The sequence below is a fragment of the Rissa tridactyla genome, chromosome 3, assembly GCF_028500815.1.
Source record: "Rissa tridactyla isolate bRisTri1 chromosome 3, bRisTri1.patW.cur.20221130, whole genome shotgun sequence".
Lineage (NCBI taxonomy): Eukaryota > Metazoa > Chordata > Aves > Charadriiformes > Laridae > Rissa > Rissa tridactyla.
Genome location: NC_071468.1, coordinates 55,705,943 through 55,720,161, shown reverse-complemented (window position 1 = coordinate 55,720,161; position 14,219 = coordinate 55,705,943). Strand labels below are relative to the sequence as shown.

Here is a 14,219-nt window from a genome sequence, read left to right as displayed (position 1 = left end):
TATGGACTACCGTCATTCACAAAACCTGCATCCCTGTTGTCTCTCAAAGTCCTTCAAAATTGAAAGGCTGAAAATGTCAGGTTTAGTAAAAAGCCAATTCACTGCTGCTGAAACTTTTGCAGGATGTCAGCACACACAGTATCCCTCATGGATATATCTTCTTGTGACAGGCAAACTGGCTTTCATTTCCCAAGTCTCTTTGTACTGTCCATTTACTATCAGTCAGCCTCCCCATATTAGCACCTTTCTGATATATTATAAACGGAAGTATTCAAAAATAAGGAATCATCTTCTCTATTTTGGTAAATAAAAGAATAAAATAATTTCTTGTCCTGAAGACTCTTGATCAATAAATGAATATGAACAAAACAAACAGAAATTAGTACGCCAGTACTATTCAAATATTTTTATGACCCAATTCACACTTAATAGTACATATTCAATTCTACCTTTTGGCAATATCTCCGTAATACTAATGTGCTATATCATTCACCACCTGTAACTTTAGCAGGATTCCAACCAATTATAAATAACAGACAATGTGGAAATCTGGAAAAATCGTATTTTTCTTCCCTTGAGATACTGTAATTTATAAGAAAGGAGAACACAATTTAAAAAGAACATAAAATAAATATTCCCAATATTTCTACAGTTATTTTACACTGTCTTTAATGAACTGAGGGAAGTGGAGAAATATTTTATGTTTTTGAAAATTGCAGTATTCTATTACTGTGTTAGGCTCAAAAGTTCAGTTATACAGCAAAACAGTACTTCAGACTATAAAGGGGATCTTTGTGGTTAAGGCACTTACTGAATTCTCTCTTAATATTTTGATTTTATCAGCCAGGTATCGAGTCTGGTAACCACAGGAAGTTAATTACTCTATTCTAGCATTTCTAAATTCTGACAATTTTTGCTAACTGAAAACTTTCACACTGCACAATCATCTCATAAATAACTCTTCATTAGAGCAGGATAAGGCTTTTTTGATCACTGAAATCTCCTCCCACCCCGCCCTGGATGGATTGCTTCAAAGATTACCCACCGTTTCTTTTAGAACAGCTAAACAGAATTTCAGCTCTATCAAAAACATACACACTACTACTATTCATGCTCCTAAAATCCCTTATAGGCATATACCTAAAAGGAAACAAATTTTGCTTGCTTATTGGTTTGTGGTTTTTTTTTGTTTGTTCTGTTTTGTTTTTTTTTTAATCAAGTACTTCATCCCTAACAAATCGATTACTTAAGACTGTAGAGCGCTGAAGGGGTATAACAATGTTCTCAAAAAAGATGGCTAGAACTAAAAAACACAAGTTCAAATGAAACAGGAAGTATCCACTAAAAAAACAATAATAATCAAAACTAAAAGAAAAATGCATAGTTCTTGGCTGTTATCTTAGTACTGTTATCAAAAGAGTTGGAAAAAATAAATCTGACACAAACTGGATGAACACAAAAACTCAATATAACTGGGGAAATGCTGACATCAACTTTTAGTAAGATCTAAAGTCAAATAAAATAAAAAAAAAAATCTACTTGACAATGGAGGGTGACAAGGACTATGTACAGTACATACATACCACAGGCCACTCATTGTTTCTGCTGTATTTTCCCATAGTCTTGATCCATAAGGAAAACATGAACGATTATCACATAAGTACTAGGTAACAACTGAAAGAATGGTGAAAAGGGAATTTAACCACTTTCCAGCTTCAAACCAATAAAATCAGTTCAAACTTATTTTGCGTATGCATTTTCTTTCTTTTCATTTTGACCTCATCCTGACCCACATGCATTTTTGCTTCACTTAAAAGCTTTGAAGCACTGTCACACGTGTGCTAAGCATAGGGCTTTGCTGACACCTAAACAGCTGCCAAAAGACACTGGGTCCATGACAGGCATCCCATGGGAAAACCATCAAGAAAAGGAGAATAGAGTATTTGAATGTAATTTATCTGTCATCTATGTGCAAAGGTCCTTTACCCATATATATCGGTTGCACCAAAAGAGGGACATATCCTGATGCTCTTGCCAAGTTCTCAGGGGAAAAGCTTTCAATCAATAACAACAATAGGTTTGATAAAGATCACATCATTTGCCCTCAAAGGTCAGCTTCACCACCTTGGATGGAGGAAAAAAATCTCAGGAAGTTTTGCTAAGGAAATGGCTAACCCAAATACTGGAACAAAATACACCCGGTTTATTCACTAAAATGCTCAGACATGAAATATATCAACTGAACACCATCAGTCACTAATGAACACCAATTTCACAGGTGTTTTTTTAAAAAGCTAGCATCATCTATAGGCATCACAGACTACAACCTACAGAGAAAGGATAAACAAATGTTCACTTTGCAAAAACTTTAAAATTGAGTTTTCAGATGCATATAAAGAACCCCAGGAGGTAGCAAGACAGAGATTTGAACTAGGAAATTCAAGTACTTTAACTCGAAGAGTTAATTTTTACTGACAGAGTAGGACGTCACATTTGGCTCAACTACATTCCCTTTTTATGTGTCACATACTAACACCAGCAAGACCAGAGGTGTGCTAGCACTTCTGGGGGTTGCACCTACCTGCAGAGAAGCACACACAGAACTCGTGAAAATCTAGGATTAGTCAATCTCTGGTCAAGTCTTTGGTGTCTAAGGACCAAAGAAGAGTGACCTATGCCAGACACATTACCTTCATACCACTGACATGGTAACATGCATACCACTGCTAAGGGTAACCACTGCTAATCTTTAACAGTCAAGTAAACCCTTTACAGCGGGAAGACTTGAAAAGCTGGCCGAACTGGCCTTAAAGGGAGAACCAGAACCACACCAGCAATGTTCATGTACAGCAGTAAGCAAAGCTTTCCTTCTCTGCTTGTGCTGAGAAAATTGCCGCTGCCACCTTCATTTGAAAAAACAGCCCAGTACCCCGATCTCCTGAAACATGATGATGTTATTCCTTATTCAGAGAACAAAGTGCTATTTTCAGTTCTTCCACTGGGAAAAAAAACTCCACATAGTATTTAAAAAACCCAAACTTTTGGCACCTAGCCATGACGAAAAGCCAAAACTAATACAATTTCCAACGAAACACTGGAATGTACTCTGCAAAATAGCTACAGTCCGGTGCATATCAACTGTTGGTGGCCTTCCACTACAGCTAACTATATACTGCTGATATTAGCTATCACTCATTTCAACCCCCGGCAACGGACTGTTGTTCATTATCTCAATTTCTAGGTTTTGAGCGTTTTTAAGCAAACATATAAAATTAGAATCCTTTTGACTCCAAAACTTACTTCCTAAACCTACCAAATCCCCCTCTCATGTTTTCATTTCATCCAGGGCATGCTGTAATTCCCTCTGATGAATACGGCAGGCATTAGGAAAACGCCAGAGAGCTTCACGTAGTAGTGCCATGAAGGACTGGCCACGGTTAAATGCAGCAGGACACAAGTACGCTTTCCAGGGTTAAGTGACTCCCAGGATTGAAAGAAACAAATCGAGGGCTTTTTCATCTGTGCATTACACGTGCTACTAAAGAAAGATGCCTCATGTTATCTCTGCTTTGTGAGGACCACAACTGAAAATACTATTTGTAATGAAATATTTTCAGTGTTGGATTCAGGATTAACGTCTTCTGACACCTTTTTAAATGTCAAATTAAACCATTCATTGACCTTAATCATCTATTTGTTTAAATGTCATATGAATAGAGGCTACCTGAAAGATAATGACGATTACAGTGAATTTAGTTTCACTCACGCAGGCAGAGTTCAGAATTCAGAGCTGAAGCTGTAGGACAGTAAATAATTGCACTTAGCCAATAATGCAATGCATGAGACTTACAAAGCAAGAGCATCTTCGTGCAAAACATGACCCTAAGCAAATACCAGGAATTATCTACCAATCCCCCTCCATGTTTTGATTAGAAGAATGAAAAACAAAACAAAAATCCACCCAAGAACAAGGAGGCTTGCCCACGTGTTGTTCAAGGGATGATCAAAATGTGTCCACTCATCAATGTTTCTAAACACAGGCAGGTACTTCAAAAAGCAAAATACCTGTAACTTACAGAAGGCTACAGAGCCTGTTATTCCACTGAGCTATTCAACAAGCTTTTGGGAGTGAGGATGATTACAGAGGAAGCCCAAAAACTTTACCGATTGTAAGCAGCTAATCAAAGAGTACCTACCCAACCAATCAGTCCATTGTGTAGGTATCTAATCGGCTGGCCTTTCTACAGACGGCTGAGCTGCAGCTGGATGAAGCTGTCTGAACACAGCCCAAAATTACATGTTTAGATAGGAAAAAGTAATTTTCATGATGTAAACAGGAAAGGGTCTGGGTTGGATAAATCTGTCCAACTGCTACTGCCCACTGGAGTATAGTTCCCACCCACAGCACCATTAATTAGTAATGCAAAATTCCTGAAGTGAAAGGACCAAAATCTGAATAAAGCTCTTACCTAGATTACAGCCTTTTCCATACTGGCACAGCAAGACATTTCTGAATGCTAACGCAAGCATGGAAAATACAGGTCCAGAATAAGCATTGCTTTACCCTGCTGAGCTCAGTGCTCTCTGTGGAGACCTGAAAGCATAATGCTTTACCCATGCAAGCTGCTGTACTTCTGGGCAAGAGAAGCAGATGGTACCCAAATTAAAAAAATAAAATCAAATAAATCTTTCAAGAGCACAAGAGGGTAATAAATAAATTTTAAGTGTGAAACATTTGTTTAGCCTTAGATTCCCCCCATTCCATCTCAGTTAGCGATGATGAACTTAACAGTTGATTTTGTCACTTCTGTCTACATCCATTTGTTTTTGTAACTGTGCATGCAGAAAAACTGCGTAATTTTTGTTGAGAGGAAGAAAATCAGATGCACATCATCCCTCTAAGTGAGCTGTCTGAACTTTAAGAGTGTAACAAATTTCCACACATCAGCTGAAAATTCCAGATCCTATCTGCCCACAGAGTTTGCAGCAAAAAGGTGAAGAAACGCAGATTACTGGAGTTTGCTTTCACTGATAACTAAGTCAAATTGCCTTCCACATTACCCTCCTTCCACTGACTAAAAACTGTTTCACCACACTGATGCACTCATGTGGCTGAGCATTTAAACTCAAAGCCTGGTGGCTCAGGATGTGATTTCATGGTCAGTTTGAACAGGGAGGAGTGAGGACTACTATCAGAGATTAGTGGCTCTTTACCTCCACCCCCTCTCTGCCTTTACCTCAATAATATACAACACTGTACCTACCGAAATAAAGTGAATCTGGAGAAATTAGAACTTGGCAAGAGAACTGTTAACTTTTTTTTTTTAATAGCTACTATAGAAAAGGAGTTATAATAGCCTTCTTGTCTCGAAAGACAGACAGAAGACAGTACCCAAAATGCATTTTAGAGAATAAACCAACACAGGGTAAAAAAAAAGAAAAGAAAACAAGAGACCCTAAATGCCTGCTTCCACTTTTTCCTCTTCAAGAAACCATCACAATGCTGGTCCTTACCTGAAACGTCACAGGGCACCATGATGTCACAGGGAAAAACTCAATGCTGCACAGTTATGTGTGACGGGAACAGTGTACCCTATCCCTATAAAAGGACTCATTACACATTCATTAAATGTATCCTACTGCTCCGCTTGAAAACATTGCACCTGCAGCAGAGCTCATGTTCTAGGAACTGCTGCCAGCAAAAAGCCATCCTCACTTGCCTTATTAGCTCCAACTGCAGTGCCTTGTTTTCGCATGAATGTGCTGACGGACAAAACACCACTGAAACCCTGCCTCCCCTTTATTCACTGAGAAAAAGTCTGTTAGTTTACTCACACAGAGACTTAACACAAGTTACTTACAAATGCCTGAAAACACTTGGGGGGGGGGGGGGGGGAAGTGTTGTTGACGTAAACTCAGCAGAGTTGCTTTGCACACAAGTAAATATACAATTAGTTAAAACCCAAAACCAAAAAAGCAAGAAGAAAGCAAATGAAAAATAACAGCAGCTCACCTTTTGAGGGGGTGGTCCGTGGTCATCCAAATAAGTGGAATTTCCTACAAAAAGAAGAAGGATGAAGATAAACAAAAGTCATCCAACGCAACTTCAAAACTTGCCAATTCACGGAACCAACGGTTCTATCCCACTGGTTCTGTGGCGTCAAATAATTAAAGGAAAATAAATACCCTCTGCCTTAATTTTTGATTAACAAGAAATAAACCCAAAACTAGTTTCTTTTGGCTACATCTGTGATAAAAGATTAGATGCATATTGTCATTTTAGGAAAAAACTAAATAGGCCAAGGTAGCTTTAATTAAATAATCACAGCATTCAATTATTTGCATGATAAAAACTGTCAGATGCACCCTTGTACATTTTAAGCAAGTGAGCACAGTTAACCTCAAAAAGATTTCTTACATAATAAAGTATCAAAGGCCTTCATCAGACTTTGGTCTGACGGAGTTGACAAGCATGCACTATCTCTATTCTAACAGGGATTTTCCCCAACCTCCAAGCTACTTTTTTTGTTCCTGAACAGTATCGATTGAATGGCAACTGTATTCTGATGTAATTACACCTGCCCTTTCAAGATGCTCTTTCAATTCAGATTAAAAGCTTCAGAAAAAAACCCTCAACTTCTAAGATTTTTAAGTGTTCCTTTCTTAGTTAGCAACAATAAAAAGCAACAATTTCAGACGTTTTACCATTACTTACAAATATACTGATATATAAAATATACCCTCCCACAGACACCCACAGGCAGGAAGAAGTTGTTTGTGTGTGAGTGAGTGTGATGAATTTCCACGTACAATAAAAAGTCAGGATTACTTTGCAGAAGTATTTTGCTTCCTGTTTCTTCTATGCTTTTCTAGCACAGGTTATGAAGTAATGAAAACTTGAGTCAAAAGGCTCCAACTCATCTAAAGGTAAGTCCCAATACCCCAAACTCTTTCTTTTACAGATGTATGTACCTTGATCTTACAAGAATTCACACAACTACTAAAGCCTGAACAGTAACTTTTTGATGGTCATCTGAAATCATGAATCATCTTCTGAACCATATCAGAAATTCATCTTTCTATACATGTGACACAAATACACATCCTTCAAACAACCCAACTGATTATTTTAATGCCATAGATAATATGGCTGATTCCCTATATTTGGGATAATTTCTACTATCCAGTCCTCCGATACAATTCTAATTGCCAGGGAAGTAATTCAGTTCGCAGACTGCTAACAGAGGTGTATATGGTTTTCCAATAAAATAGCTACTCCATACACAGAGGGATGGACTTGAGAAGAAGCATTTCAGGGAAATCCCCCTGGAAGGGGAGCAAACAAAGCTCTGTTAGTGCCTCTCTTTCACACTCATTCAGGATTTAAGTTTTCTATAGGATCAGGCTGTTACCATGTAGGTCATACCAACCTTCTCCTCTTCGCAATGAATTAACCTGAAAGACTGACACTGTGGACAAAAATAACTTATGTTTTTCTCATTGTGTCAGGAAAATCGTTTCGTCTTGATCCATGCTAAAACAAGTGTTGTTTGCTAAAAAGCATTTTTGTTCTCTAAACAAGTTAACACATTAGAAATGCCACAAACATATGAAAACTACTGATTTTTTAAAAAGAGTAACAAAACTTTGAGTTTTATAATTGATATTAGGAAAGACACATCAATAGACATATATATTTCTTGTCTCCACAAAACATAGGCAGTCTATGCTTACCCAAATAAAAAGGAATATTAACGACATATATATTAACTATATCTTCAGCAATCCCCTATCACGGCCCATTTTGCTGTAGGGAAGGATTTGAATTACCACCTTCTCTTGAGAGAACAGATCATTACAGCCATAGTTTATACAGTATCTTATGAAGTAGTGTCAAGAGTGTCTGAGCTATATTATGGAAATCTTTTTGATATATTCTTTAAAATTAAGGCGCCAATAGCAACTAATTTCACCTTTCTGTGTCAGTAATCTATGTTCTTAGTGTGCATGCTGCATTTACCTTTCTTTGTAATTTTAATGATTTTTTATTTTTTTTTTACAGCACAGTCTAGCTACTACTATATCCACTTAAAAGACGACAGTGCAATTTTGGCCCATTTTATAAAGGTCTTTTTCATGGCAGTTGCTTGCTCAAATCTAGAAGCAACGAACAGCAATAGAAACTAATTGCCAGACAAACATAAATGATCAAGGAAATTAACAGTACTGATCTGAAACCTTGTTGGAATAGCTTACAAACGAAGAGCAGAGAAAGGAAAACTGTAGACGTTCCCCACTCCCTCATGCTGCCCCAAGCGCCACGTGCTGAGCCAGTTCCCTTCCCCTGCCCCATCTCCTGTTTCTGCTCCTCAGGCACATGAACCAGAGCCAACCTCAGCATCCACAGCATGCGACAGCAATTCAATAGTCTGAATTCTTTTGGGTTCGAGTTTAAAACGAGTATTTGTTTTCAGTAATAAAAGCGAAACCTTTTGCTGTATGATTCATACCATAGCCTAAGTAAAAAGCACTAAAATAATGCCACAAATCCAGCCGCAGGGGAGTGGAGCGGGCAGGCTCTGGGGTTCACCAGCCAGTTTGTTAACCCCGCAAAGCCCTGCACGTGCTCTCAATTGATCATCCTATCATAGAATTGGGCTTGCTGCCATTCTGCTTGCCAAACAGGGGCCACACTACAGGAGCCTTGATGCTGGCAGAAATATCCTGAAAAATACGCACCTAGATCAGAGTATTTCTGCAGAAAACCTGCAGGAAAGACGATGACTTTCTAACATGAGAAGAGGCCATGAAAAGCATATTAAGCATGACTCCAGAGTTGGATATTTACAAATTTTATGAACTTAAGACAGGATGCTGCTTTCATATGTATGGCCGCTTTTCAGAGAATACACATCAGACCAGGTTAGCTTAAAAACAAAAGAAAAATTCAGCATTATAAATATTGCAACAATGGAGAAATACCAAGTAAAGCCGATCTATGACATATCTTCTACTAAGAGCCGACAAAGTAGTACAAAAAGGAGAACTGCACAGTAAAAATCAGGGACATGGTAATGAATACCATCAACACTGAAACCACTGTTCATAATCTCAAGTGTTTACTGTAACTACATCAACACGACAAGCTTATCTAACATGGAGAACATTATTATGCAGCTTTTATATGCTCTAGCAGAGACAGCATGCGTTAAGTGCAACAAGAAGAGAAGAGACTTTCTATGGTGGAAATGACAGAGTGATAAAAGAGGAGGTCATCTTTCCTCATTAAGAATCTAGTCCATTGTCCCAAAGCAACCCATGTCACTAAATTATTAGGATGACTTCTCTGAAGTCCTTTAATAAAGCTTTACTAAAAACATCATTGCTCTTGTCTGTTGCCCAATGAGACATTTGTAGAAATTTTTTTTTGCCTGGAGAAGAGTCTTCTTCAAAACCAATTTTTTCTGCCTTACAATATATTCTGCCTTCCTGTAATAGCGTGAAAGTATAAGGCATTAGAAACAAGTCAGACAGAATAATCAAGTCTCAAAACAGTGGGATTATGCATTCCACAAATATGCTCAACAGCACGCTTGAGCTGATGGAACACAGTCTCCTCCAGTGTCCGTCAGAAAAAAAAAAAATAAAAAAACCTCGGCTTTATTACAGAACATGGTGAATATGCAGAAGCAGTCCAAATTTTTCCATAATTTATTATCTTTGAGGTTAAGTGAATCAGCGTATGCAAAATCTACAGGGAAACCTTGTGGTTATGTTCCTTTTTTCTTGGAATCACCGAAGTGTGGGGGTTTTGCTTGAAGCAAGCCAAGTTTATACAGAGAAAGATGGTCAGTCACCAGGATTAAGGTCAAATATTACTGTGTCCAGCCCAGAATAACAGAAAACAAGAATAACTGCAACCCTGGAAAAAACCTTTCAAAAAAATGACCGGGGAGTAAGGGAAGAGGCAGTGAATGGGCTTATGTATGAACTGAAGACCCTTCGATAACAACTGAAACAGGACAATTTGAACAACTTAGATATCATGCGGAAAGAATTGAGTAGAGATGAAGGGAGAAAGCCAACATGGAAAATGTGGAGTTTTGACTATTTTCTTGGAGCAGGGTTTTCCCTTGTTGGGAATCACAAGCAGCAGTCTAAGGGAGCTGGGATCCAGCTACCGCCAAATTTAACGTGTCTTGTGAAAATCCTGCTTTGTTCTTTTCACTTGGTCACCGTCTCAAAATTCCAGGCGCCAATACAACCTTTACTGGCATACCATCCCTTAGATCATCTGACATCTAAAGGAAAGGAACTGTTTAATAGTTGCCTGATGAGTCTTCTGGTCTGGAAATCAAGACTTTGAAGAACAACTCCCCCCCCAGGCACTCCTAATCATTAGGAACTGCACCTTCAAAATAAATGAAGAGTGACAGTGAGTAAAATCCCCAGTCCCAGTTATCATTCTATTCTATGAAATTTCCTCGCTCTTTTCTTTCCACCATGAAAAATTTCCCGGTAGAGAAAATACTGGGTAGGCTCCACCAGCCGGAGCGTTAACTCGAACAGGATGCCCATGGCCAGCAGCACACACCCAGGCCAGACAGAACTGCCAGAAACAATAGATGGGGGCTAGTTTCTGCGGTTTATTCTCAACCTCCTACGTTTTATAGGTGTCTTTTTTTTTTCTTCCTTATTTTTTTTTTCTTCTTAATGGAGCAGTAGACATCCTTAGAAATCTCATAGATTTTTACACATCCGACATAATAAGATATTCTTAGTCATCGTGTCATGGAGCCCCTGAAGGAAGGGGGCTAGGGACTACAACTTGAAAACCACCAGCTCAGCAGGACGATGTTGCCCAGGTCAAATCCAACCTAAAAGGAAAACTCTGCTATTGCTGAGGTCAGCAGAGCCATACCAGCTTTAACAGAGGGAACTTTTTCAGAGGTGTGCAGAGAAGATTAACATAGCAAAACAGCAAAACCCCACTGACCAGTCTGCACTGGAATACAAAATGACTTATTGCAATTTCTTCCATCATACGTAAAAGGCTCTGTACCTACAATTGGTTTCCTCTGTGCAAGACTAACATCCTGTTGAAATTTTCATTTTGACCATGAAAAAAAATGTAGAGTAAGCATTATTTTTTTAAAAAACATTCTGAAATGGATTTTTCTGCTTCCTTTCTTGCCTTTCAAAACATTTTGGTTATTCCTCATTTTTAGAATTATAAATAACAAAAAATCCCAACCCCAAACCCATACATTTAATTCAGTCTACATCGCTGCACGCAATGAAGCAAAGAACCTGGAACACGGTAAAAGAAAACCTATTTGGCTTTATTACCCAGTCAACTGAACCTGGGAAACTTCGTTAAGATATAATTCAGATTTGTTTACCTACCAGTTTTATACTTCTAACACAATTAGGAGAGAAACTGACACACATAAGCACAGTTTCTGAAAACTTACTGGTAATTCTGCATGTGTAATGTATGTATAAAAGTATCACTGGAACACAGATACAGGTTTGGATAACAGGTTCTAAACCAATGCAGAGTATACATCAGAGAAAGATTCTAAATGACGAAAAATACCTTTACGAAAACAAAGAATACTGACTTCCTGTATACGCATCAGTTTGTCCAAATCTATTAGTGTTTACATTAATACACTTGCCTTTTAACATACTCAAAACTACAGTGATAACTTTTTCCTAAGAAACTGATCTATGGAACAATGTCCACATTAACTGTATTTGTTACATTCAGACTTACTAAAATGTATAATTATAATTCATCAATAAGAAATTCAAAACTTTCAGTGGTTAAGCTCAAATAAAAAAAATAATAGTCAAAGTTATGATATGACCCCATCTATCCAAATTATGTGATCTACAGCAAGCACTACGATGGAAATATCGCAGACATTGCGTTTATTGGTGGTATTTCCTGGTGCTTTTTGCTTTCGCTTCTACCCTCTAATGACAGACTTTCCAGCCTATAACTCTGCAAGATGAAAGACCCATTTCAATGAACGTTTAGAAACGTTGGCAAGATGAAACTGAATCTGAATATTCAATAATGAAAATTCTTGGCTAAAACTGCTCTCAAACAAGGAGAAAAATCCCTCCATCTTACAAACTCACAAAGACAGACTTTCCAACATCAGAAAGTTCTTAAGTTTCCTACTACAAGCACCCACATTGTGTATTTGTCCTATATAAATATCAAACAGTTGAGTATTCTGCTCCAAGACTCTTACTGGGAGATTTTCCTAACCCCCAGCTGTTAGACACCTGTACCTAATCTTCACTCTGGAAGTCTTATATGACCATTTCACACCAACTTTTTCCTTGTACTGGCCTTTAGCACCCAGGAGACTTCATAGCCCAGCATATACCTGCCCCAGCCCAAAATACCTACAAACAGCAGTCTCATCCTCTGCATTGCTGGTTCTCAGCCCCTTTCTACTCCTCTGAGGAGCCTTCTCTGAGATCTCTGCAGGTTCAATCATCCTTTTTGCACCTGACAGCAGTGCACCACCTGTCCAGCTACCCCTAGTTGAGAGGCTGAGACTGATGTCCTCCTGGCTTCAGCATATGCAGTAGAGATGCGGGCGGGACAGGGGACGGTGCGTGTCAGGCATGGCCCTCCTCCTGCAAAGAGGAGACCCCAGAAGGCAAAGCTACTCCAAAATCACAACTCCCCTCCGAACTGTGTGGTTAAGCCTTGCTTCAGCACACCTAATACGGAAAGGTAACAAGCTTTTCATGATGTACAGACAAGCGTTCATTTTATTGTTTGTTTTGTCAATAAACTGCTTTATTACTACTGGGGGCAGGGAGAGGGAAAAATAAAATCAAATCAGGTAATAAACCCAGTCCCAACAGGTATTTTCCTGCACTCAAAGGAAAAGCAGATATGTAGCTCTCTATCAAGACAGTGCAGGAAAAAAAACTAATGACCAAAAAAGTAAGGTGTAATTAAGCTAAACAATTTCAATTTTATTTGAATGCATTTTGCTATGAGAACAAAGACTGTGACCTATCTCTGCGGCCAGATAGTTCTTTACTAAAAGCACTTCAAAGCCTCATTAATCTGTTCTTCATCTTCACTCTACTTTTCCGCTGGTTCTCAAATTCTGTTCCGGTATCACATAGCAAGTAGACACTGATTAAATATGGAGCCTTTTTTTTGTTTTCCCCCAAAGAAGATTTTTATCCGACCTGCTGTCACAAAGTGTGCCAGATATTTTATAATGACTTGCATTCTTTTCTTCTTTTCTTAATTTCCTTAACAAAAATGCAGAGTCAGTTCTATAAATATACACAGTACTATGTTTCTTGGTGCCTTTTGGGGTATCCCTGGGAAAAATTCTCCTCCCAAAACATGTGGTCAAGCAATACTTAAAGCTAGGCAACTACAAACAAAGCTGTTCAAAATTTAAGGGACAAGTTGGGAAAAGGTCACAGTTTGTCAGCTAAACTGCCACCCACTGAAATCACACAAAGACTCGTCTCCTACTTCATTTCCTAACTGGCTAACATGAGAAGAATAGTGGAAACTGTCAAATTACTATGGCTGCATACAAAAAGGATCAGTGCAGCACAGACACTAGCAAGTTAGAGAGTAGTTAGAAACATGTGACATTTGGACATGAGCTAGAATTAATGACACTCAGGTAGCATACCTAGGAAACTGCCTGTGGCAGGCTGCATTAACAACTATCTTCGAGAATTAACAGAGAATGAATGAGTTAAAATCTGTCTGAAAGACCATACTCTGAAAGTATTTATCAAAACCCAACACTCTTAGATTGGAAATAGAAAAATTCTGCAGTAAGCGAGGGGGAGGCAGACTGGCCACCACTGGAGGTCTCCAAGAGCAGATTAGGCAGACATCTGCCAGGAACGACCCAGGTGTTGCCACACTGCTTTAGAACTGACAGGCAAATTAAACCAGCTCCAATTCCAGCCCTATTTCTGTTTAATAGTTGGTTTTGGTTTGTTTGGTTTTGTTTTGGTGGTTGTTTTGGTTTTTGTTGGGGTTTTTTTTTTTAAATCAAGCAAACTTCCCCCTCTTGATCTTATCACTCATTAATGACTTGAAAAAATGCATTAAAGAGCACTGGTATTAAATTTGGTAACAATACCAAATGAAGGGATTTGACCTCTGCTGAAACTCCGGGGCGAACACAGAAAGATACTGATCAGTT

General features: G+C 38.5%; 1 protein-coding gene across 2 annotated transcripts in view; it reads right to left on the bottom strand.

The window, feature by feature from the left end:
* The window catches only part of UST (uronyl 2-sulfotransferase), a 163,681-nt gene that overhangs the window by 94,358 nt on the left and 55,104 nt on the right, over positions 1–14,219 (bottom strand). For both annotated transcript variants that reach the window (XM_054195681.1, XM_054195680.1), the window contains exon 2: positions 6,014–6,057. In XM_054195681.1, coding sequence (XP_054051656.1) covers positions 6,014–6,057 — 44 coding nt within the window. The remainder of the gene's footprint in view (positions 1–6,013; positions 6,058–14,219) is intronic.